This window comes from Phacochoerus africanus, chromosome 13 (assembly GCF_016906955.1).
Source record: "Phacochoerus africanus isolate WHEZ1 chromosome 13, ROS_Pafr_v1, whole genome shotgun sequence".
In the NCBI taxonomy this organism is placed as follows: Eukaryota; Metazoa; Chordata; class Mammalia; order Artiodactyla; family Suidae; genus Phacochoerus; species Phacochoerus africanus.
The window spans coordinates 41,983,377-42,011,039 of record NC_062556.1 but is presented as its reverse complement, the minus strand read 5'-3'; the positions used below and the strand labels follow the sequence as shown (position 1 = coordinate 42,011,039).

The 27,663-nt window shown below is 33.5% G+C and overlaps 1 protein-coding gene across 1 annotated transcript in view; it reads left to right on the top strand.

Annotated features, from left to right (window-relative positions):
• The window catches only part of KLHL1 (kelch like family member 1), a 384,315-nt gene that overhangs the window by 282,426 nt on the left and 74,226 nt on the right, over nucleotides 1-27,663 (top strand). The window contains exons 6-7 of the mRNA XM_047756059.1: nucleotides 6,333-6,519; nucleotides 26,392-26,616. Of these exons, the coding sequence (XP_047612015.1) occupies nucleotides 6,333-6,519; nucleotides 26,392-26,616 (412 nt within the window). The remainder of the gene's footprint in view (nucleotides 1-6,332; nucleotides 6,520-26,391; nucleotides 26,617-27,663) is intronic.

The window sequence follows — 27,663 nt, the reverse complement described above, 5'->3', positions numbered from 1 at the left end:
ATTATTCTTCTCTACTTGTACTGTGAGCTTAGCCAATTATTTTTCCTCTTAAGGCAATTGAATATTTCTATAATTCAGAATAAAGTTAATGATGCTTCTCCTCATTTCATAGTTGGTTTCTTCCAAATAGTTGAGCAGGAATCATTCAGATGTATCATTCTTATGTATCAGATGTATCATCCATATATATCAGATGGAAACTTTAGCATGTAGGTAATTTACATTTTCCTTTTAACATTATAGCACTGAAAGAGAACATAGAAAGCTCTATTATGTCTACTTTTCTCATTTATTCAAAAATAAAAATAATATCTTCACACAGTTTAACTGGAATCATCAGCAGAAAGAACTAGAAGATATTTCAAGTCTCTTAAAATTTTACAATTCTCTTCTATGCCAAAATTCTTTTCAATGATGCTAATGGGATTTTAAATGTGATAAGAACTGTCTACTCTTATCTGAGTTTCTTTCAGGATTCAGACAAATATTCTGGCCACAGTTGAGCTAGTTTCTCTTTCAAAAGCTTAGGCTGTTCCAGTTTCAGCAGATACTCAAATAATAACTGAAGAAAGGCTATGAACATGGGCAAGCCAAAACTTAACATTGCAAAGTGTTCAGCATAATTGTCCAGTTTCCCAATTTGTTTTTCTTTGAGAAGTAGGACCACTCTGTGAGCTCACCATTTATTGTATTGCTACAAAGTTCTGTAACAAACTCTTTTTACCAGCACTTTATGCTGACAGTTAAATAGGCTTAAGGTTCAAGGTAACACTCAGTGTGTCCACTGAATCGTTGTTTCTCTGTGGAATGCCTTAGAAACTGTTTAACAAAAATGCCTGAAAACATTTCATTTGTATCCCCTACTTATAAGACATTGAAGTAGAAAATCATTTTTCCTGAAGCTTATGGTATATAATAATATTTAATCATTCATCTTATTCATTGTGTCAAGCAGAAAACTTGAAAGAATATGTATGAGACTGTCAGTTGTTCTCTAAGGGCTGTCACTTCTAATAGGAGTCTGTTTTGTTTTATAGATTCAAATTCTGTGAGTTGATTATCTTTGCACAATACCCAATAGCAAGACAAAAGTTTCAAATACTATGAAATAATATGAGGCATACCAAATTTTGTCACTCTCTCATGAATGCGAGAATGTTTTCATAACCTTAATAGCCCAAGGATATAATGTTAGAAGAGTTAACTGGTCTTTGTTCCATAGTAAATTTAATTTTATATTTCTTTAAGTGTTTATTCAATATTACATTCCATTTTCTTTCTTTCTTTCTTTTTTTTTTTTTGTCTTTTTAGGGCTGTACTCCTGGCATATGGAGTTTCCCAGGCTAGGGATCAAATCGGAGATACAGCTGCCAGGCTATGCCACAGCCACAGCAATGCAGGATCCAAGCCACATTTGTGACCTACACAGCTCACGGCAACGCTGGATACTTAACCCACTGAGTAAGGCCAGGTATTGAACCTGCAACCTCATGGTTCCTATGTTGATTCATTTCCATTGCACCACGATGGAAATTCCACATTCCATTTTCCAATGGACTCTTTAAACAAATAAAAAAATTATAGACAGATGTATATGCTTTGCTTTGTATAGATCCTTTTAGTTACCTTGCCTTTTGACTTATGCCTTCATTCATGCAGTGTTATGCTTACTTAAATTGTACAGTGTTTTTAAAATTTCCAGACACTAACATTATAGGAAAATGTTGATGTATTTTGTATTTCCTTAATAATATTACATTGTATTTTATGAATGTTATATGCAGGACACATTTTTTATAAATATTTTCTGCCTCTTACTGCAAAATCAGTTTTATGCTCTCTATATAGTAAGAGTAGATTTGCAACACAAATAAATTTGTTTATTTGAATTTGTTCACTTATGATAAGACAGCTGTTACCATGTTGAGGTAGCAATTACACAAGCAAGTTACTGCAGAGGCTCATGACTAAGATTCTAGCAAAGAGGGTATTTTCTTTGACATATTAAATCAAATTTGGAGAGACACTTTTTTGAATTATATTTTCTTATTCAGAGATTCAAAAAACAGTGTAAAATCTAGATACTTAAATAATGCATTTGGTTTCAATGAAGCAATATTTTCAGAGCCATAATTTCCAATTTACAGCAAGTATCTGAAATAAATTCATATAAATATTCTTGGAAAATGCAGTTTAAGAAATGTCTAAGTGTAAGCATACAGTATTAAAACACATTAGTATTTTTATGTTGGTCAATTTGTGGTTAAATTTCTCAAAATATGAACACTCAAATTATTTGTATTTTAATAGTCAATGTAATGGTCACTTGAAAGAAATATTGTTTTAATAATTGTATTCCCTTGTATTTTTTCCTAATTAAATGAACCTAGTACTCAAGCCAATGGAACTTTAAGAGCATATAAAAATAAGATAATAATGTTTTAATATAACAATTGCAAATAACATATTTATTATAATTAAAAGTTTATAATATTTCTGGCAACTGGAACTCTCTAACAAAGTTAGTGTCAAGAATTTTAGCTATTAATGGGTGAATTATTCTGATTTTTATATTAGTCAATTTTGAATATCATACATGAGTTTTTTATGTTGTTTATTTACTCAGTTCTCTTCTGCAGCTATAGTTTTAACCTAAAACTTGCCAGTCATTATTTACTCACAAACATAGAAAGTTAGAGCATATTTGCAAAGCAGTTGTCTAACCAACATGGATCCTATGTTCAACCTCTTAGAATTTTACACAATGGTAATTGTTCTTATACCCTATGCTATCTTCATATTCAGTCTTAGGGTATTTTTATTTATGATGTATCTTCAAGATTATAAAATTTCTGAAACATTATTAGTTTGTATACAGTGAGATTTTTTTCTTGAGGTTTAATACCCAGTTTATAAGAACACAGTCAATAATTATCCTAAGTATAAGAATATTCTAACAGTGAAGATATTGAGAAAGTTCCAAGGGCATTTTTTTTTTGTAAGCTAAATTGTACTATGATTATCTCCAACTGGAAAGGGTTTTGGTATATAGTATCTTAAGAATAAAATCTGACTGATAGACAATTAGTGTACAAATTTTTATACATAAACATAAGTATGTTTCAAACGTCTATGCAATTATTGAAACATATTGATTTTTTTTCTAAGTGGAACAAGAAAGGAACTATCACTGTACTTTAAATTTTTTCAAAAATCTAAGAATGTAAAATACAAAACTTTCATTGTATGTGGAGGAGCAAAACTTGTGTTAATCTTGGATCATTGCAGAATATCTAAAAATAATTCAAGTTTAGAGGACAGTTTAGAAGTTCCTTTGTAGTGTGGCACATTAAAGATCTGGCATTGTCACTGAAGCAGGTCCAGTTACTGCTGTGGTTCAGGTTCCATCCCTGGCCTGGCAACTTCCACATGCTGTGGGTGTGGCCAAAAAAATAAATAAGTAAAGGACAGCTTAATCATCTTTGTGTCTGAATTTGGGATGAAATAATCCTAAGAAGTGTTGTCAGAGGAGATGAAATACACATATAAGTCATGTGGTGCCCATAAGCAAGAAATAGTTGCAAGTAATAATCTGAAAACACACAAATAAAAAGTACAGTGAATATGAATTCAAATTCCTTCCAAATAAAGAATGTTACCAAATTATTAAGAGTACACTAAAGTTAAGTCATTTTACAGAAGGTTTTGCTGATAAAATACAAAATATCATTTAAGTACAGAATAAAGTACAAATTTTCTTTTGTATATCTTCCAATTTATACCATAAGATACTCTATAATGAATTTTTATGCATACATCTATCAACATTGAGAAATTCATTACTCTCTAAAAATTATTACTTGAAAGTATTTTGAAACTAGTAACTCAGAGTTGACCGTCCTCTCACATTTTATTATTACAAGGTTCCTATATTTCCTTTTATAATTGTCCATTATATGCAAAAAAATTAAAATAATCCTTATATATCTTTGTGTGCCTGTTTAGAAATACATATTTAGCAATGAAAATAGATGATAAAATCATTACCGTCTATTTTTTTTTAGCTTCAGCTTTATCATCAATGTATCAGTATGTGTCATCTTACTGAATTTTACCAACACAGTATTTCCCTTAAGCTAACAAGGAAGTTTGTTCCTGGCTTTTCATTGGTCGAGTCATTGCCAGGAAAGAAGAGCAGTCTTTCTTCTTCCTTTTGGGCTCTCCTCTTATCTTAGGGTATGAGCACTCTCCCTTCTGGCCTCCTAATTCTATTTCATTAAGGTTTCTGTTTATTAATATTTTATAAATAAAATAATAGTCCTTGAGAAAAGAATAAAATGGGTAGGAAGGCAACTGAAGTTTTAGTATATAATAAAAGAAGCATAAACAAGACTTTAAACATCTTTCCCTTCTATTTTCCAAAGCATCTGGTAACTCATACATTACACTCCTTATTCAACCTTAGAACAATTCTCTTTCCCACATTTTATATATTTGAGTATCTTAGGTTTTTTTTTTTTTAATTCTTTATGACACCTCCAATGATAATTTACATGTTACAATGGCTAAATAAATTTACTTAAGGTCCATGTTAGTGTTAAAATTAATTACTTAATTATATTATGCCATCATATATTAATTTATTCATTCAATAAACACTTGTGTAGTGACTGATGAGGTGCAGGTTCTTAACAGTGTAGAAGAAAATGTTAGTGAGTCAATGTTAAATTTTGAACTTACGAATTTTCAAAATTTTTATGACAGATTTGACTCACTTGAAGTGAAACAGAACTCATGAAAAAAAAAGAATCAAGGAAAAACAGAATCTAAAGAGGGACAGGGAAAGAAGAAACAAGATATTTTAGATATATTCAAAGAAATGTACATAGAAGAATTTCTGGAGATGATAAGCTGCTGTAGTAAATGAGGCATAATAGAGCTTAAAACTCTGGTCTCACTGTATGGCTGCTTCAGGTGCTGGATTTTTCGTATAAAACATTTTAGTTTCACTATTAGAAACTATTACCTTGATTGATATACAGCTTCTAAAATGATTTCATAATTAAAAAGATGTTATAAGCAAATTTGTTTTCATTTTTTTTATTTGAAAGAGGTTTAAACTATACCTAGAACATCTTAAATTAAATATGTAAATATTTATCATAGGCATTTTAGGACTTGGTTTGTTAAAGATTTTTGTATTTATTTATTTTTTCCTTTTTAAGGACACACCCATGGCATATGGAAGTTCCCAGGCTAGGGGTCAAATCAGAGCTGCTGCTGCTGGCCTACACCACAGCCACAGCAACAAAACATCCAAGGTATGTCTAAGACCTGCACCACAGTTCATGGCAACACAGAATCCCTGACCCACTGAGTGAGGCCAAGGATCAAACTCACGTCCTCATGGATACTAGTCAGATGCGTTTCTGCTGAGCCACCACAGGAACTCCCTAAGATTATTTTTTTTAATTTACTTCATTGTACATATTTATGGCCAAATGGGAAACTTTTTTTTTTATTTATAAACAGCTTCCAGAAAAGGAAAGAAGTTGAAAAAGTGATCTTTAGAAATTCCTTTATATTCTATAACAAAATAATAAATAGTATGCAATCAAAAATAATAGCTGGATGGAGTTCCCATCTTGGCACAGCAGAAACAAATCCTACTAGGAACCACGAAGTTGTGGGTTCGATCCCTGGCCTTGCTCAGTGGGTTAATGATCTGGTATTGCTGTGAGCTGTGGTGTAGGTCGCAGACGCAGCTCAGATCTGTCATTGCTCTGGCTCTGGTGACTAGACCCGTAGCCTGGGAGCCTCCACATGCTGTGAGTATAGCCCTAAAATTAGGACAAAAGACAAGACAAAACAAAACAAAAATAATAGCCAGAGTTCCTACTGTGGCTCAGCAGGTTAAGAATCTGACTAGCATCCATGAGGATGCAGGTTCAATCCCTAGCCTCTCTCAGTGGGTTAAGGATCTGGCATTGCTGTGAGCTGTGGTGGTGGGTCATAGATGTGACTGGAATATGGTGTTGCTGTGGCTGTGGTGTAGGCCCACAGCTGTAGCTCTGATTTAACCCATAGCCTCGGAACTTCCATATGCCACATGAGTGGTCCTAAAAAAAAAAAAAAAGACAAAAAAATAATATCCATTCTGTTTTGCATGGAAGCCATTCATTTTTCTCACGTTTATTTGTCAATACAATCAATTCTTACAAGATTTTGCATCTCCCAGGATAGAAGTAATACAAGAGGCACTATGCTTCTAGTTCTAATTTATGCCCATCTCTATAAAAAGCACTATTAACAGTTATTTGTATTACTCACAGATACTGGCCGACCTAGAAAACCATGCGTTATTTAAGAATGATCTGGAATGTCAAAAGCTGATTCTGGAAGCAATGAAATACCACCTATTGCCAGAAAGAAGAACCTTAATGCAAAGTCCAAGAACTAAACCTAGAAAATCTACAGTTGGAACTCTGTATGCCGTTGGAGGAATGGATAACAATAAAGGTATTTAGTTTTTGATTTTTAATGATACACACTCTATCATATGACATTTTTTCATCACTGTAATTTATGTAATAACAACAAACTTCACAGAAACTTAGCTTCATTCATTAATATTTAAGATTAAAGGAGAATTTAAGTCATTTCCTAATTTTCCTTTTTTTCAATCTGTAGTTGCTTCTACTTCTTACTCATCTTTTTTTTTTTTTTTTTTTTTTTAGGGCCAAGCTGTGGCATGAATATGGAGGTTCCCAGGCTAGGGGTCTAATCTGAGCTACAGCTGCTGGCCTACACCACAGCCACAGCAGTGCCAGATCCGAGCTGCATCTGCAACCTACACCACAGCTCACATCAATGCCAGATCATTAACCCACTGAGCGTAGCCAGGGATCAAACCCTCAACCTCATGTTTCCTAGTAGGATTTGTTTCCACTGCTTAGAAAATACAGGCTAAATAATTTATTCCATATATTGAAAACTGAATTTTAATTCTAAGTAAACAAAATGTTACATGCTAGGCACATGCTTGCTGAGAATAATATTATGAAGAAGAGAGTTTCTGTTTTTGACAAATTTAGAATCTCATACAGAACCCAGACAAATAGTCAGTTATAAATTAGTGCACTGACTGTGGTAATTACCATTTATGTTTAATTTTGTTTACCATTTTTCCCTTCAAAGGAAGATTTGTTTAAACCCAAATACATACATTTGAAGGTTTTATTCTTATTTTCTGTAGTTAGTGGAAAAATCTTCATGAATGTGTGTCCTCTTCAGCCTTTTTTTATGTATGTCTTAATTTTCTTGAACCAGTAGACAAGACAATATAATTGTTTGTGTTTAATAATCAACATAGTCATTCATAGTATGTTTAATATGTATGTAAAAAATATGGCTGGCAACAAAAGAGTGTGATCATATATTCAAGCTCTGTTAAAGGAGCTCTTCTTAAAGAATCAAGATGAAGAAACCAAGCTTGCTTCAACCAGTGTGAAGTGAGATCCCAAAATCACACCTAAAAGGAAACAGTTTATGTACTAAATAGGGAATAACATACATTCCCATTTTTTATTGCTCAAGAAGATATCTTGTGGTTATTAGATGGTTTTCACTAGTTTAATTTTTCGAAAGCTTTTATTACTCTTTACCAGGCTATTGCTTTCTAGTTATTATCACATTCAATGAGCATTAGAATATTAATGTGTATTTTTAAAAGCATAATGATCAGTTTAAAAAGGTAAATAATTTGCTGCTTTAAGAACTAGGAAAACGGAAACTCCCATCATGGCTCAGTGCATTAAGAGGCCAACTAGTATCCATGATGACATGAGTTCGATCCCTGGCCTCTCAAGGATCAGATGCTGCCATGAGCTATGGGTGTAGGTCACAGACAGGGCTTGGATCCCATGATCCCACACTGCTGTGTCTGTGGCACAGGCAGGCGGTTGCAACTCCAATTCAACCCCTAATCTGAGAACTGTCATATGTCGCAGTTGCAGCTCTAAAAAGAAGAAAAAAAAGAACTGGGAAAATGGCATTAAGTTCTCTCCCTCCCTCCTTGTCTTCTTCCATTCCTCACTCCTTCTATAATATTATTATTTAAGAAAAGAGCATATCTAAAAAGTTTCCCCCCCAAAAAGATGTGGTGCTTTAAAACCTTATTTTATAAATGGTGAAACACAAAATATTTTAGATGCAAATATGACTCAAAATAGCCCCAAATTATACTAAAATGCCAAAAAATGATTTTATACTAAGAAAACAAATCTATGAATTTACATCTTGTGCTTTTGAGAGTAATAAATATCAAATAACATGTTACCACAGGACAAACATGCTATCTCTTAGAGTAGAAGCAAGAAAACTTTATTGCAAAAGTGGAGTGGGCACAGCCCTGTGGGTCTCCAGGGCGCAAAAACCTTTCCATGTCATCCATTTCTTGTTCTTAGGAAATGGGCCTAATTCGGCCACCATGACCTTCTCTGAGTTCCTAGGGACAGGTTCTGACAATTGCTGATCAGGAGGGGAGGAACCCTCAAGCAACATTAGTACAGCCTTGGGGCAGGATCCTGGCATTTTATCCACCTAAGATAAAAGTTATATTTCTTATGCTTCTTTTAGAAATGAATACTTTAAAACAGTTTAGAGTCTGTCCTTATCCTTCTCCCTGACTTAATTGCATCCTAAGCACAATCACCCTTAAGCTAAAGATTAGGCACCCTGAGCACAATTGCCTGTGGGTTAAAGATTATTAGCACATAATGTTTTGTCAGGAACTTCCCTTGTTTGTTCTAATCTCTGATCAATATGCCCTTTTTGCAAGTATCCTTATTCTAGGCAATAACCCAGAAGACCACCATCCTAGATCTCCTGACTCCAGCTTTTGACTAAAATTCCCCCCAAAGAAAGAAAAATGGACATTTGTCCCAATCCTGATTTTTATCTGAAAAAAAAACTGTTTTTCTCCTTTTAACTATAAAACCTTCAGCAATCCTTCCCATGAGGGGGCACATTCATTAAGGAGTTAGCCTGCTGTGATCCTCTTTTCCAGGTAAAGCAATAAAGCTATTTTTTTTTTCTCCTTTACCCAAAACTCTATCTCTGTGTTTAAATTCAGCATGTGCAGGCAGAGGGCTGAATTCTGGCAACAATTATAACATATAAAAGGTTAATTTTATCTAGAAAGTAAATATCCTGATGACCAGTGACTTTCAATAAGTAGATTTATCCAAGGCTCAGATTTTATAAATGGATAGTGATTTTATACATGTTTATCAAATGTTAAGGACAAATGAATGGCATTTGCTTTTAAAAAATACTATATTCTACAGAAAGAATGCCCATACAAGAACAATTCTATTTGTAAATATTTTAAAAAATAAAGAATAATAAATAGAAAGAAAGAAAGAAAGAGAGAAAGAAAGAAAGAAAAAGAAAGAAACAGTGAATCAGTTTAGCCCATGACTAGGATTGAACAATAAAAAATAAATTAACATTAATACAAAAATCACCATGCCAAAAGAGCCAAAAGTAATGACTAATTTAAAGTTTTTAATTTGACATCTTTAAATAAAATTGTCATAATATTAAAAAAAAAAGAATAAGGCCTCTATTGAATTAAGCTGTTTGTTAGCATTTGAATTTCTCTAATCTTTTACAGTAAGCTTCTGGGACTGAAGAAATTCTTCAGAAATTAAACTTTCTGAGGGATGATGAATCTCATTTTAGAAATGAATAATACTATCAATTTATTTACTCTTACACTTATCTATTAATCCCAGATGATTAAAAAATGTGGTAAAACAGGTTATTTAAAAATTATTACTGATTAAATCAGCACTAAAACAGAAAAAAAAAAAAAATCTTTTTGAAGGACCCTTCAGGAATTCTTACCATATCCTCAGCCATCAAGCAATGGGACATTAAATATATCTTATAAACTTAGATAAAAATCTGACACTACCAAAATTCAGAGGACCTGCTTTTCCTGTTGCAGCAGGAATGTAGAGAAGCCCAATGTTTCAAGAGACTGAAAGAACAACTAGGATATTTTCAAGGTAATTCCTAGTATTTGCATAGTGCTTTTACTGCTTAAAATGTGTTTCCTACACCTTATTAACTTGTGTTATTTCTAAAGAGGCACTAAGATTTTATCTTAAAATTGTGTTCTCTTTTTTCGAAAGGTAATGTAGAAAAGGAAATTAAACTGTAAAAAGACATAAAGTAATCAAAAATATATATATTCAGCAAAAAATTGGAATTTAACTTGCATGGCTAATTTTAAAAATGATACAGCACAATATACTACAATTCAATACAATGATCTACAATACTTTGTGTTTGGAGGAATTATTTACATATTTATATTGTCCCTTTTAAGGCTATATAAACATTTCATTGAATTCCTCTTCATCTCCATAATTACTGGGATTCAGATAATAATACTTCTTAGAGGATTGATAAACTATGGGTACAACCCTTGTAGATTTTTCTGTAGATATGAAAATTCAGAGCACCATTTTTCTCTTTTCCTCTCCTTTCTTGTTATATTCATACATACATGCAGTCTTCAATGATGCACTTTTTTTTGCACATCTATTTTGTGCCAGGCTCTATGTTAAGAAATTATGTACCATGGAGAACATTATGAATATTAACCCTACTTTATAGAGCTTCCAGGTTAACCTGAGCAAGTGAATAGTAAACAAAATATTTGTAAATAAAATGAGCGTTACAAGAAGGCACTTGCAGGTGCAAACAGTTTTATGCTTAGAACACAATCTAATCTAGTCTAGAAAAATAGAGAAGTACAGAGAAAGTGTATCACAGTATTGAAGTGGCAGGGTGGATGGAGTAGTATATTCCATACTAGAGGTATATTAAATGTGAAAGTTTTCTGTTGAAGTGTGACATCTTCAAAAATGAAGAGAAATCCCTTATGGCTGGAATATAGCCAGTGGAGAAATGAAAGCAGCATGGTAGTGGAGGAAGAACATAAGCAGACCTCAGGGAAATGCTTAGCAGGGTAGATTCTATATGAAATCTAAACATCATAGAAAGTAGGTGATGTTCCTAGTGGAGAAAGTAGGCTTTGAAAACAGAGAGATGCCTGTTCAAATCCAAAAGTGTTACTTAAAATCTCTAGTTTAACTTAACCTTTCTCGATATTATATTGCATTTCTGTAACAATTACAATGATTAAATGAGATGGTGTATGTAAAGAGCCTGAAACTAATACAAGGCATTCCAACATGTTTGTTTACTGCTAAAAAATTATCAGAGAACCCTGGCTGATTTTCCTAATAAGGTTACAGAATAAAGCAAGCCGTCTGGGATCTTGGTGCAGCGTGAAACTATAGGGGTTCTATGAAATAGCAGTAATGTGACACAGGGAAGAAGACAGGAAAACAAGGTATTCATAGAAATGACATTTGTATGAATAGCATTATGTACAAGTTGAATGCCTTAAACAACATTCAAGAATTAGGCATCACATGAATCATATGAGAGAAAAGAATCAAGTCATAAATGAAGTTAGCAGTATGTCTTGAAAAATGTGATTTAATTCATTGCCATTACTGGAAAATACTGAAAAATAAATCTTTAACAATGTAGTTATCTGTAGCATATTTAAGGCTAATTAAATCATTGACATATTTATTCATGTTTGTTCTACCTGCTATGAATGAGAAATGAGGGGACATATACTATCAAACACCATTTTACAAAAAAAGCAATAAATTTTTTAAAAAGCAGCTTCTACTAGAACAATGTTTGTTTTATTTTATTCTATTTTTACTTATTAGGGCTGCCCTCACAGCATATGGAAATTCCTAGGCTAAGGATCCAATTGGAGCTACAGCTGCTGGCCTACACCACAATCACAACAACACAGGATCTGAACCATATCTTCGACCTACCCCACAGCTTACGGCAACACTGGATCCTTATCCCACTTTGTGAGGCCAGGGATCAAACCTGCACCCTCATGGATCCTAGTGGGGTTCGTTAACCACTGAGCCACAAAGGGAACTCCTGAGAACAAATGTTTAAATGCTCTCCATTGAAATCAAATGTAGATTTAAATCAAGGCAATGGATGCTACCAATAAATTGCTCTTGTTTTGGTAAGAATTGTATTACAAATCACACAAGAATTATCATAAATCCTTTAAAAGTTTGGTTTAAAGTGAAACATTAATTCCTTACTCTCAAGTGCTTTCAATGACTTACACTCATGTGTGATTCATGTAAGCTATGAAATAAAATTTGATGCTCTTGTTTAATGGAATATATTTGTATCAAAAATCTATTGAATTTATTTTCTGATGTAGACAATTCCATGGCAATAGAAATAATTTGGTTTTCATAGAAATAGTATTTTTTGAAGATACACTTTGTTTCATTCTATTTATGAACACATATTGAAAATATGTAAATATATAAAACCCTAAATAAAAAAAGGAAAACCAACTCTTAGCCTATTATTTGGATACAATCATTGTTACTATCATTAACATAGCAGAAAGTAAACAAGAAATTGCATGTATCCAAACAGAGGCTAGTCTAGTAGGGATCCTGAGGAATGAGTGGCATTTAAAAAGGCATATATATTGGTGAAGGGTTTTTAAGTTGGAGGAAAGAGTTCAGGAAAGATTTTCACTGCATCTGGAGACTGGGTGATGATTTAGGGAGCTTTTTTAAAAGTATAAGAGTTGATTGTGCTCTGATATAGGGTGTTGACAATAGAAATGGAAAGAAGAAGACACTGAATAATAGGGCTTGATGACTAATTGAAAATAAGGAGAAAGGAGAGACAGAGCTGAAAAATTATTCTTTCGTTTCAAATGTGGATGATGGGAGGGCAGGTGACACCATTAACAAGAGGAAAAGAAGGTTTGGAAACAAAATTGATTTTGACTACATCAACAATAGCCATGTATTTAGTAAGTTAAGGATTTTATAAAATCCTTTCGAGATATTATTTCCATTGATCCTTTTACAATGGAGGTGCCTGGGGGATATCCATGCAAAGATGTTTGTTCAACAAGAAATTGGAATTGAGTCAGAGAGACTGGTCCTTTTTTGTTTGTCGTTCTTGACAAGTCTCATTCACATTAGTTTGCTTCTTTTAAGTGTTTGCTAAGATTGCTTTGAAGTTATAGTTAAATTCATTATTCTGTGGAGCTTTTGGGGTCCTAATTGAAGATGATTTTGTCTACCTAAATACAGAGGTAGACTGAGGCAAGCTATAATTACCAGAAACTGAGTTTATTCCGGACATAGTTAAAATATTGCAATTTGGGAAATGCAATCTCTAGCAAGCTACAGCCTAGCCCACTGAAGGTTTGGGATGGCCTTTATTTATAAACAGGGAGTGCAAAGAGGGTAGATTCCAAGCAGAATCCAAGAAGTTAGTTTCATTGCCTTGAGGATAGGGAAAGATTCTTGGCAGATGGCTATTAATGTTTGGCCTTTAAATCAAGCATCTCTGGGAAATCGGTCTCTTGGTTCTTAAATATCATCTTCATGAGGGCACATGCATGAGATTCTCTATTTCATATTTTCTGGTTCCATTTTATATTTAAATCCTTTCATACCTTTCTCCATCAAGTATGAGTCAATTTTAACCAAGAACCAGGGCCACCTGTGACAAATAGCCTTAGTAATCCTCTTCAATACTCCAAGCTGAATGCAAGTCTCTGGATCACTCCCCCACCTGATGTTTGGCACAAGGCAGGCGTCCCAGATTCTATTGTAGGTATAGACAGCTACTGCAAGGAAATGCTGTCTTTTGTACTCAGTTGGCACTTTTGACCCCAGGTTTCACCTCACTGTTCTTCAGCTATTTGTCTGAAGTTTTTTTTCTTGGAAAGTTTGTGTTGTGTTTAAGTGCAGCAGTGCAAAAACAAAAAACAAAAAACAAAAACTAGTGCTATTGTTGCAGTTTGCCCAGATTTACCATCATTTCAATTAGAGGGCACATTAGCATGTCTTCTATTTTTTAAAAAACATAAGCTCCCTTTTTATTTTGCATTTTGAGTTTTTCTCCACAGATTATTTTGGTTTATGCCCTATACTCTTTGGAGAGTGTTTTGTTTAGAATTAAACTATTAACAATCTTGACAATTCCCACTTTTTACATATTTATAAAGTAGATCATTAATGTTTCCATGGCTAGATAATTCTTGAGTATTCACAAATTTGGTAATACTATATTCATATGTGACTTCTTCCACACCTCTAAAAGGAAGATAATAATTCTACCTCAAAATATTAAAGTATATCATGTAGTAAATTAGAACAGTTCTGGAGTTTCCATCATGGCTCAGTGGTTAACGAATCCAACTAGGAACCATGAGGTTGAGGGTTCGATCCCTGGCCTTGCTCAGTGGGTTAAGGATCTGGAATTGCCATGAGCTGTGGCATAGGTTGCAGACGTGGCTCAGATCCCACGTTGCTGTGGCTGTGGTGTAGGCTGGTGGCTACAGCTCTGATTGGACCCCTAGCCTGGGAACCTCCATATGCCACGGGAGCGGCCCAAGAAATGGCAAAAAGACCAAAAAAAAAAAATTAGAGCAGTTCTGATTATGATGTAGATGATGACTCACTAACAACTTGATCAAATCCTTACATACTATTCCTATAGCAAATGCAATTCAAATCCATGCCTGATCTTCAATAGAAATCAATACATATCTTTGATCTGAGGCATTGTTAGCAAATATTCTGAACTACAAATATAAACTTACTAGTATATTTTTATTAGAATAGAATAGATTAAATTCCCTTTCCTAAATCATAAGCAACTTAAAGACAGGAACTTTGCATTTCTAACATCAGAAACAATTGTTACTTACAATAGACTTTTGGTGACTGTCTGCCATATTTAAATTACAATCTATTAAACTAATATTAGTAAATATCCAAAGTGAACAAGACATATGTATATGTGTGTTTACATATATATTGTATAATATGTATCAATATAAACTTTTTAGAACTATGAAATTCCCCTTTACTTCAAATTTTTCAGTTTTGAACAGCAAACTGTAAACAAAGATCGCCACTACTTGAAACATTTTTCCAACAGGACACTTCAAGAAGAAAAATTAATGTAAATCTATGTTATTGGTCCTCAATAAGTGATCATTTCAGAGGGAAAAATTATTTAATTGGTGACATATATATGTATATATAAGGAAGTATAACTGACATACAGTATTATGTTAATTTCATGTGTTACAACATAGTTATTTCACATTTAAACACATTATAAGATCATGATCACAGTAAGTCTAGTAACCATCTATAACTACACAAAATTATGACAGTACTATTGACTAAATTTTTATATAATATATTATATTCTTGTGACATCTATTTTATAACTAGAAGTTTGTTCTTTTTAATCTTTTTCACTTATTTTTCCAACCTTCCACATCCATCTTCTCTAGCAACTAGCCCTTTGTTCACTGTATCCATAAGTCTGCTTTTGTTTTGTTTGTTTAGATTTCATATATACCATATATACCATAAAGTAAAATATACCGTATTTGTCTTTGTCTGACTTTTTTTTTTCTTTTTTTTTTTTTTTGTTCTTTTTGCCATTTCTTGGACCACTGCCACGGCATGTGGAGGTTCCCAGGTTAGGGGTAGATTCGGAGCTGTAGCCACTGGCCTTCACCAGAGCCACAGCAACACGGGATCCAAGCCACGTCTGCAGCCTACACCACAGCCCACAGCAACGCCAGATCCTCAACCTACTGAGCAAGGACAGGGATCGAACCCGCATCCTCATGGATAATAGTTCGTTAACTGCTGAACCATGATGCAAACTCCTTTGAATATCATTTATTTATTTTTTTCTTATGTAATTTATTTTTTTTTGTCTTTTTGTGTTTTCTAGGGCTGCACCCACAGCATAGGGAGGTTCCCAGGCTAGGGGTGTAATCAGAGCTGTAGCTGCTGGCCTACACCACAGCCACAGCAACATGGGATCTGAGCCACGTCTGCAACCTACACTACAGCTCACGGCAATACCAGATCCTTAACCCAGTGAGCAAGGCCAGAAATCAAACCCACAACCTCATGGTTCCTAGTCAGAATCGTTAACCACTCAGCTGTGATGAGAACTCCTCTTATATGATTTCTATAGCAGGATGTTCAACTATATATTGAATATACGTGGCAAGACTGGGCATCCTTGTCTTGTTCCTGATCTTGGAGGAAATGCTTTTAGCTTTTCCCCATTAATATGATGTTTCTGTGGGAATGTCATATATAACCTTTATTAAGTTGAAATATGTTCCCCTACATCTACTTTGTTGAGAGCTTTTATATCTTAAACAAATGTGGAATCTTGTCAAAATCTTTTCTGTATCTATTGACATAATTATATAATGTTGTCTTGGTATGAGTTCATCTCTGGAACTCTCTGTACTTCCTAGACTTGGATGTCTGTTCCCTTTACCAGTTTAGGAGTGTTTCCAGCCATTATTTCTTCTAATAGTTTTTCTTTCTCTTTTTCTCTCTATTTTCCTTCTAGGAAGCCTATAATGCTAATGTTAGTATGTTTGATGTTGTCCCAGAAGTCCCTTAAACTATCTTTATCTTTTGATTTCTTTTTTCTTTTTACTATTCTGATTGGGTCTTTTCCACTAGCCTGTCTTCCAGATCACTGATCCATTCTTTTGCAACATCTAATCTGCTGTTGATTACCTCCTCTGTATTTCATGTGTCAGTTGTTGTATTCTTCAGCTATGATTTGTTCTTTTTTTATATTTTTAGCACTTTGTTAAAGATCTCACTGTGTTTTTTCATTTTCTTCTGATCTCAGTGAGCATTTTTATGACCATTACATTGAACTCGTTTTCTAGAAGATTGCTTATCTCCATTTTATTTAGCTTTTTTATTTTCTCCCAGAGGATTGCTCTAGTTCTTTCATTTAGAACATATACTTTTGTCTCATTTTGCCTAATTCTTTGTGTTTGGTCCTATATACTACATACATCAGCTATATCTCTTAGTCTTGAAAGAGTGGCTTTGAGTAGATGGTATCCTTTGGGACCCAATAGCATATCCCACATGGTTACCAAGAGAGGTACTCCAAGATTATCCCTGGTATGGGCTGCATGTGCCCTCCTGTTAGACTCAGATGTGATCACTGCAGGTACTGCTAGTGTGAGGAGGCTGGCCCTGATCTATAATGCATCTGGCTGAAAGACCCAGCCACAACTGATACATGTTATCTCTTATGAGTGACTAGCCCCTGGTGTGAGAGCTCCTGTGGAGGAATATGTGCTAATCTAGGACATCTGCCTGACCTGACATTGTAGAGAGCCACTTTGGATGGGCTCTACTGCCAGTGAAATGTGCCTGCCATGACCAGTGGTACAAAGAGCTGTTTGGATGGTCTCTGCTGCTGACTGATGGTGAATGTTGGTTCTGGTAGGTAACCATTTTGGAAGGGCACTGGTTTGTTCAGGTCCACAGGTGAACCTGGAGTGTGCATTATGATAATAGTTAGATGAGAAGAGTAAGAAATGTAACCCACCAGTGATGGGCCAGCTAAGTAGAGGATGAGGAAAAAAAAAAAAAAAGACTGGGCCATCTCCAGCTCCTCTATACCCAGAGAAATTTCCAACAGACCCAAGCCCCTCAGGGACATACCTAAGATTTATCAATGAAACTCCTCAGTATGACTCAGGTGCTTTCAAACTGGTTGCCTCTGAGTTGAGCTTCATAGCAAGTCAGTTTTTTGTGAGATTTTAAGAGAAAATTCTTGGTTTCTTACAACCCTGCCGCTCTCCAAGACATAAGCCCCACTTTTTTTTTTCTTATTTTTTATTTTAAAGATTTTTATTTTTTTCCATTATAACTTGTTTACAGTATTCTGTCAATTTTCTACTGTACAGCAAAGTGACCCAGTCACACATACATGCATAAATTCTTTTTTTTTTCACATTATCTTTCTCCATCATAAGTGACTAGATATAGTTCCCAGTGCAATACAGCAGGATCTCATTACTAATTCATTCCAAAGGCAATAGTTTGCATCTATTAACCCCAAATTCCCAGTCCATCCCACTCCCCTGCCCCCGGCAACCACAAGTCTGTTCTCCAAGTCCATGAGTTTCTTCTTTGTGGAAGGATTTATTTGTGCCATATATTACTTTCTGGATATAAATGATATCATCTGGCATTTTTTCTTCTCTTTTTGAGTTACTTCACTTAGTATTAGGGTCACTTTTTCCACCCATGTTGCTGCAAATGACATTATTTTGTTCTTTTTTATGGATGAGTGGTCTTCCATTGTGTATATATACCACATCTTCTTAATCCATTTATCTGCCGTTGGACATTTAGGTTGTTTCCAAGTCTTGGTTATTGTGAATAGTGCTGCAGTGAACATACAGGTGCATGCATCTTTTTCAAAGAAAGTTTTGTCTGGATATATGCCCAAGAGTGGGATTGCTGGGTCATATGGTAGGTCTATATTTAGTTTTCTGGGGTACCTCCATTCTGTTTCCCATAGTGGTTGTACCAAGCTACATTCCCACCAACAGTGTAGGCAGGAGGGTTCCCTTTTCTCCACACCCTCTTCAGCATTTGTTATACATGGACTTATTAATGATGGCCATTATGACTGATGTGAGGTGGTACCTCATAGTAGTTTTTATTTGCATTTCTTTAATAATCAGGGATGTTGAGCATTTGTTCATGTTCTTGTTGACCATCTGTATATCTTCTTTGGAGAAATGTCTATTCAGGTCTTTTTCCCATTTTTCAGTTGAGTTGTTGACCTTTTTACTGTTGAGTTGTATATGTTGTTTGTATAATTCAAGAGCTTAAGCCCTTGTCAGTTGCCTCATTTGAAAGTATTTTCTCCTATTCTGTAAGTTGTCTTTTTTTTTTATGATTTCCTTTGCTGTGCAAAACCTTGTCAGTTTGATTAGGTCCCATTGGTTTATTTTTGCTTTTATTTCTGTTGCCTTGGGAGACTAACCTGAGAAAACACTTGTAAATTTGATGTCAGAGAATGTTTTGCCTAATTCCCTTCCAGGAGTTTGATGATGTCTTGTCTTACATTTAAGTCTTTAAGCCATTTTGAGTTTATTTGTGTGCATGGTTTGAGATTGTGTTCCAGTTTCATTGACTTACATGCATCTGTCCAGGTTTCCCAGCAATGCTTGCTGAAAAGACTGTCTTTTTCCCATTTTATATTTTTGCCTCCTCTGTCAAAGATTAATTGACCATAGGTATCTGGGTTTATTTCTGGGTTATCTATTATCTTCCATTGGTCTGTATGTCCACTTGTTTTCAAAGCCAAATATTGTGGGAATTTGACCTCCCTGTGCAGGTCTCCAGTACTAAGGAGAGTAACATGATATTCAGAACCTTTACTACTCAGGGATGACCACCACAGCTGTAATATCCTTCCTGTACCTAGTTCCTGTGTTGGACGTAGGGTGGGTGGGGATCCTGACCAGATTGCATGTGGTCTTTCCACTCATCTCACTGTGGCTTTATCTTTTTATCCTTAGTTGTGGAAAACCTTTTCTACTAGTCTTCAGGTCATTCTTGGAGACAGTTGTGTATATGTAGTTGTAATTTTGGTAAGTCTGTGGTAGGAAAGGAGTCCAAATTCTTCCTATTCCTCCATCTTTTGGCCTCTGTTTAAACTTCATAAGCACATGTTTCATATTCTTTTACCTAAACTTCTGTCAACCAACATATTTTGATGATCCATCCAAGGTGTCATATATATCAATAGTTCATTCTTTAAAAATTGCTTAATAGTAATCTGTTTATACAGTTTCCTGTTGATGAACACTTGGAATATTTTCAGCTTTAGCTATTATAAGAAAAACTGCCAAACTGCTGTAAGAAGTCATGTACAAGTATTTTTTGAGACCTCTTCATTTCATGTATGAGAGGCATAATAAACCTGTGTTATGAGATACATGACTTGGAAACAGAAAATGCATGGAAAACATCACAAAAATACCTCTTTGTGTCTTAAAAGTCATGCAAATATATGAGTAAATAAATCACCAAAATGTACTGTTTTTACCATAGCTAATCATTACTAAACCTTTTTTGCCTTTTCTTGCTTTTTGTTCTCCTAATAATATCACTCACATGTTAGATAACAACCTGGGCTTTGGAAATTTTTTTTTTGTCCACATGAAATATTCTTTGATATAACAGAATCATTGGATTTATTTTTATTTAATGTCAAAGCTTTTGAAGAACTTTATGTTAGTTCTGTTTCACACAGGTAATTTTGATGCCTGACTTTAAAAAATTCCTTTTAAGATCCTGCAGCACCGATGTGGTTCAGAAATACTAATGTAGACTTGCAGATAATGATCTATACACATAATGATACACTTTTCAAGTGATGATTTGATACCAAGATAAAAATTCATGGATGAATACCAAAGGGAATAAGCACATTTAATTTACTCTATTGCACTTGAGTCATATTAACTATACATATTACTCAAGGAATGCAGCCATACTTGTTGAGAGAGAGAGAGATAATTTCAGTGATGAAGTTGATGTCAACCTCAATTTCTCTGGAGTAAGCAAGAGATGCAAGAAGTGAAAATACCAGTGCCTCAGGAAGTTCCAGTGTCTATATTGGGTGGGGAGTATAGTTATACATTTAATTACTTACTTTTTATTTTGTATAAGATCCAACCTTACAAAAGTATTAATATAAAATAAAGTATTTTATTTTGTATCAACACTGAAATACACACCAAAAATATTTTCATACTAAATTAAACTTTTGAAAATACTGCGATGTATACATGTGTGAATTTATCTAAGTTCATACCATTGTGCATTTAGTAGAAATGTAAGGGATTTGCTTTGGTTGAAGGAAAATCAGGACTGTGAGAGGCACTGTTCTTTTCTTGACACAAAGCAGCCGCTTAGTGCTATCCTGTATACAGCATGACAGCTGGAAAGCAGAGGCCCCTCTGACTTAGACTATGGCATTTATAAGAGAATATTTACTTTCAAAAAAGAATAAGCAGAGAGATAAAAGCTGAGAATCAAAATGATATATTTTGGAAGTAAAGGAGAGAAAATAAGCATACATTTGCATTATTACATTGTTCTGCTTATCTGTGAACACTAAATGTAGCCTAGTTAAAGATATATCAAGTATGCTGATGACACATTCACACCACTTAGCAGTGACTATTCCTTTAGAATGTGATTGATTGAGTGGGCAAGAGAAAGAACTAAAACTATCAGGATTGTATTGCCTCGTTGTTGATGGGTCCTTGCAGACACTGGTCTGTGTGCAGTTCTCATTAACCTGCAGGTGTCTAATCACACAGCCTTACATCTTTCATGTGAACTCAAAGCAAATTTTCTTAATATAGCTAATAATAATAGGAATCTTGGTGAAAAAAAATTAGAGAAAGCATTAATTCTTAACTATGAAATAAAAACTTAATTTCCTTGAGATTTTTTATTGAATCATTTTATTATGGAGCATATATTATGGTATTTGAATATTTAATGGGTACCTTGGATTTTCATATATGTAAAATTTAAAATTTTTCTAACTCTGTGGGGAACTGATATTTTTCTCTTTCTATTCAAAGAACTTGGCCAGATCATTTTATCCTGAATTTTTCTCATCACACTTTCCATCATTGTCAGTATTGTTGAAAGGCAAAAATGGAAATTGAAATAGGTGAAATTAACCACCTTGGCCTGATTTTTAGTTCCTTGGCTTGAACTGGACAAATGATACTATCAAGAACTTTTAAAGAATAGCTTTTCATACTGCAATTCTATAACTGGATAATTTATAAAGCATTTAACTCAATAGTAATCATATAGATCTAAGAAAATGATTCACTTACAATTCTGTGTCAGAGAAACCTGAAAATTTGCAACTTGGGGAGGGATAACTTTAAAATACTAGATGGCTTTTTCTAAAGAAAAGCAACATAATAAGGCTTATTCTTTCATCTTTGCCCTTTTGAGGACTGCCCTACTTGATGTCTGCCTCAGTAACTTCATTCAGTCACTTAGGTTCCATTTCAGCACGTTTTCTTTGACCTTGAAGTATATCATGGGAGATTACCCATTCAAAGTCATCAGTTTGCACCAAGCTATAGAAACAACTCAAAACCAGGAATATCATCGTGTCAGCCTAAAATCAGTTTGTTTTGAAGAAAAAAAAAATTATCTTCTGGACTAGATATTGACCTACTGGGCTGTTACGAAATATTTTATGGGATAACCACGCTTTTCCAAGGGTCTCAGGGGAAGAACGAAAGAAAGTTAAGCTATCTTTTCCCTTAACAATCTTTAGAATCAGGAAAGATGCTCATGTGTTAAATTAAATTCTGGTTGTGCACATAGTTCCCAATGAGTCTTGACACCAAGCTTAGTGACTATCTTGACTGTAACCATTTCTGGTGTCTCTTCTGAGGATGGATCAGGGTTAAGATTATAAGTTAAATTCTTCAAAATTTAGTCCAATAATAACTTAATTTTGCCATTTTGTACTCAGACTATGTGGGTCACTTAATTGCACATTGTGTAGATCTTTCAATGAATGTGGATTAAATAATAAATTGGTGTGTTATGATAAAATACTATCACAATTATGAAGTCTTGAGTATTGAGTACATTCTTTTTGATCAGTCTCCCTGTGAATGTATAGTACATGATAATGAATATATCATTTTTTAATAAATTAATACCTCCTTTTTGCAGGCCCACAGCATAATGTCTATGTGTATTTGTGCGGGCCATTTTCCCTTTCAATCACCCTTGCTGACATTTTCAACAAAGAATAGAAAAATTATATAGCATATATTTTTTTTCATTTTGGCTACACTCATGGCTTGTGAAAGTTCCAGGGCCAGGGATCAAACACACCCCACAGCAGCAGCCAGTGCCACTGTAGTGGCCAGAACCCACTGTAGTGACACTGAATAAAACTTAACCGGCAGCACCATTAGGGGAACTCCTGTAATAAATATTATCTAGAAAATGCTTCTTAAATTTTTTTAAACTTTGAAAAAATATCCTTAAAACAAGTCTTTAAAAAAACTTAGTAATTTTAATAATAATATAAATAGCAAGGGCTTGGTTTATTTTAGGCAAATGTTAGTTATAAAAATAAATATTTAATTGGAAAATGTCAAATATATGGGTTTACAGTCAACGAACGCATTAAGAAAATGAATAAATAAAGTGTACTTGTAATAGTGTTTTAATATCTGTGGGGTTTTTTTGCTATAAAGTTGTTTTAATACATGAGTTCTTTGCTGTAAAAGAAAATGTAGCTCAGTAATAATGATAGAAAAAATAACCACAAGCTTCGACTTACCTTTTTAAAAATATTTTTCCTATGAGATCACTAGCATTACCAAAAGCTGTTTTTTAAAAAATAAATTAGTATTTTAGTTCTAGAACTAGAATACATTTATGTCAAACTATTTAAAATAGGAAGTTACAAATCAAATAGTCAACTCCTCCATTTCCTAAATGCTCTATGTATTTTATTTCACACACACACACACACTTCCCACAATAGTCACATCAGTTTAAGGTCAACTAAGTGTTTCGATATCAATATCAAAACTACACATTTTCTAAATTTGTTGGAAATTCAATGGGATTATTTAATTTTAGGAACACAAGTAATCTTTCAACATTAACATGATATTCTTATTGCTTTTCTATTAATTGCCTGTTAATGCATTAGCATATTTCTATTTTAATGTTTCTAATCAAAGAAATTCACTCCGTGTTATATTTATAAGAAGTTTTTGTTGCTAATATTATCAGTCTTTATGTTTTTTAAATTTGTTTATTTTTGATGTATCTATATTTTAGACTTGGATGGTTAGTGATCACATATACGTTAATATATAGTCAATAAATTCTGTGTTGTAGATTTTCCTTATTTGACTTTAGGTCCACCTAGAAGTGAAAATTAATCAACTACAATTTAATATTCTAGGATGTATAAAGTTTTAGTAGAGTGTGACCAAAGGCAGTTTACTTAAAATACCTTTTTTTTTCTATTAATTAATTTTTATTTTATTTTATTTTAAAAGACCTAAATTCTTGCTTTCCCCTCAGACCACTATTCCTCCCATAACCACAGCAACAACAGCAACATCAACAACATACAGCATACATACAGTGAGCTCTGTATGGCCTGTAATAAATTGTCAAAGACATGAACTTTATTTCTTTCTCCTCTAATTCTCAAAGTGTTTTTAAAATATTGTATTGAGATATAATTTGCATACATAAAATTGGTTCATTTTATGTGTACATTCAAGGATTTCAAGTAAATTTATTGTGTTGCAACCATCATTACAATCCAATATTAGATCCAAAGGCATCTCTCTCTTGCCCATTGGTGCTTAGTCTTCATTACTCCCCTAGCCCCTGGAAACCACTAGTTGGCCTCCTGTCTCTATGGATTTGCCTATTCTGGACATTCCATATAAATGGATTCACAGTTTTCTTTTACTTAGTGTGAGTTTTTCATGTTTCATCCATGCTGCAGTATGAATCAGTATTTCATTCCTTTTGATGAACAAATAATGGTATATAAATATGCACATACCACATTTGTTTGTGGATGTTGGTTTATTTCCATCTTTGGCTACTCAGTAGCCATTAACTTCACACATTCTCAATTATTTTCTTTTAGAAAGATGACTGTATCAATTTCCTACAAAGGTTTTGACCAAGGTTTTGGAAATTAAGGAAAGTAGTTATTTACTTATTTACTTCCTTATATACACTTTCTGCTATAATTTGTCAAGAGATAGTCATAAGAGAGAGGTTTTTGCATACAACTCAATTTTTAGTTTGGCATTCGTGAAATCCCAGTGCTGTCAAGCTTTGAGAATTCAGATGACCTTGAAATTGTTTAATGATTTAGTTCACCTTGGAATTTCAATTTGTACATATTTGAATAAAGCATTCCATATAAAACATAATGAATACATTTAAACATAAAATAAGCACATTTATTTAAATAATATACCTTATGCTACTAAGTAGTGTGGAATGACTTTTATGAATATTACAGTTTATTTTTATTCTAAAGATAATAATAGCCTTGTAATACTTCATACTTAGTCCTATGAAAATTAATTCATAATTTAATAATGTCAAAAACAGATTTAATTCATCTAAATTAGTATTTATATTACTACTTTGTTACTTTTGAATAAAAATTGAGCAAAAAATATGATTTTTTACTTCAATTAGCAAAATTTTTCCTGCTAAGTTGTTTGTATTTGTTTAGTTCATTGCTGGTTAGGTTTGAAATAGTAAATGAGTCTCAGGAGGAATATTTTCTCTAATTTGCAACCTTGTAATACAAGTAAAATGATCTTTAATGCATAAGTGAAAGTACACAAGAATGTTGACTTATAAATGTGGTTATACTTAATTATTAAAGATGAAACATTGACAAATCTGTCTAAACTCTTAGATCAAACACTGAAGTAAGATCAGTGTTTGCTGGCTTATATTTTTATTGTATAAACCTAGTTCAGGTAGATGTTTGCAGTATGAAATGTTAACTGAGTCCATTAAAACATACCTCATCATCAATTTAGCTTATTCTTTCAATTTCTATTTTCTTTGTCTGATTTATTATAGAAATTTTAAGAAATGGCAAAAAGACAAAAAAAATATTTTAGGGAAGATAAGCTATTTTATTTAGACCTATCCTCTTAATTGATAAGGATAGAAGATCATTTTATGTCTCTAAATTCTATTAAGTTATTCTCTGGATGCATTTTTTAAAAATAAGGTTTAAAAATCACAGTTAGCATTTATTTACATATTTTAAAACTGATTTTTAAAACCACCTGTTATTTAAAGGCATAAGAAATTTAAAGAGAAACATGGTAAATAATTTATTAAATTCACTTCACTTTCAGAAATTATACAGGTAACATACATAGCTTGGTTATTTAAAAGGGCTGTAATAAATTTCTTTTCAGGCTAGAATTATGTTACACTTTTTTATAACACAGTGTTAAAGAGAAGTTTTAAAATCTATTCACAAAACTGTGCCATGCCCAGTGGTGATTCTATTGAGTAAATAGTTTAGCATGAGACTATTATGTAATTTAAACAAGCTGAACATTTGTGTCTACTTAAATCATCAGTGTCTGCCAAGAAGAGAAAGTAAAGTACTTAAATTTAAATAACTACTCCTTTTGTTTTTCTGCCATTTTTTTCTTCAAGAAAAATGAATGCAACAAGAATATTTCACATTCTAGTTTGTACAGTATCTTGGGACGATTGTTGGATTCTTGGTAAATGGTGACTGTTTGATTTTATATTTTATCAGGAGCTACAACCATAGAGAAATATGATCTCAGAACAAATTTATGGATCCAGGCAGGGATGATGAATGGCAGGAGATTGCAGTTTGGTGTGGCTGTTATTGATGACAAACTCTTTGTAATTGGAGGTCGAGATGGCTTAAAGACACTGAATACTGTTGAATGTTACAACCCCAAAACCAAGACTTGGACCGTCTTACCACCAATGTCAACACATAGACATGGTCTAGGTAAGATCTCTTAATTTACTGATATTATTTATAAAAAACATTTTATTGATGGTAAAAATGTATGCTAAAATATAATATTGCTGTCATCAATTATCATTAACTTTAGGTTAAACTGTGGACTTATTTGGAATATTTACTTTAAATTTTCCTTTGTTGATCATGTACATTAAACTGTTGAGAGCAATGTCAAATATACCAAAATAAGTAGATCTCATGTTATCCTCAAAGTTTTCATAATCTGACATCATACAACCTGCAAAAATTATTTGATATCAAGAAAAAAATGCAGAACTCTCAGAGAGATCAAAGCAATGCAGCCTAGAGGAAAAAATGATTAATGTGAATAGAGGAAAACTTAATTAATGTGGCTTACTCTCACATTACTAGATAAGTAAGTCTAGCTATATCATTGCACTTAATTGATTCCAACTTGAAAATTCCATGGCAAGAAGGCAACCTAGGTTTAAGAAAACAATGACACATAGACTGGCTCTAGGGCTCAATATGATAGGATTCACTGGATCTCTATGATGGAGTAAATACCTGGAGATGGAGAGAATTATATTTGGATACAGAAAATCTGGTTGTGAGTTTTTAATCTACCATATGATACTGGCATATTTTCAGGCCAGCAATTAAACTATCAGCATCTGTTTCATGGTTTGTCACCAATTCAAGGTTAACTAGATAAAAATCTAATGCTGACAACTGTGGAAAGTAACATAATGTCTTTCTATCAAAGGAAATCTTTCTTACTCCATTTTGCTCCAGTTTTGGCTGAGACGCCTTCCTGCGACACCCCCCCCCCCACACTTTCCCAGTAACAATTTGTTTACAATTAGCCAACAGAGAAGAATGTGTGCCCTGATCTGACCAATAAGAAGGGGACAGGTACATCACCTGAATTAGGGATAAATAGGGAGGTCTCTTCTTGTGCATGCTTTTTGAGTACCCACATCCTTTTGCAGAAGTAAAGAGCCTTGTCGATATCTCCCCATGTTCATGTGTCTCATTTTCTGACACTGACGATCCAAGACATGTCCCCAG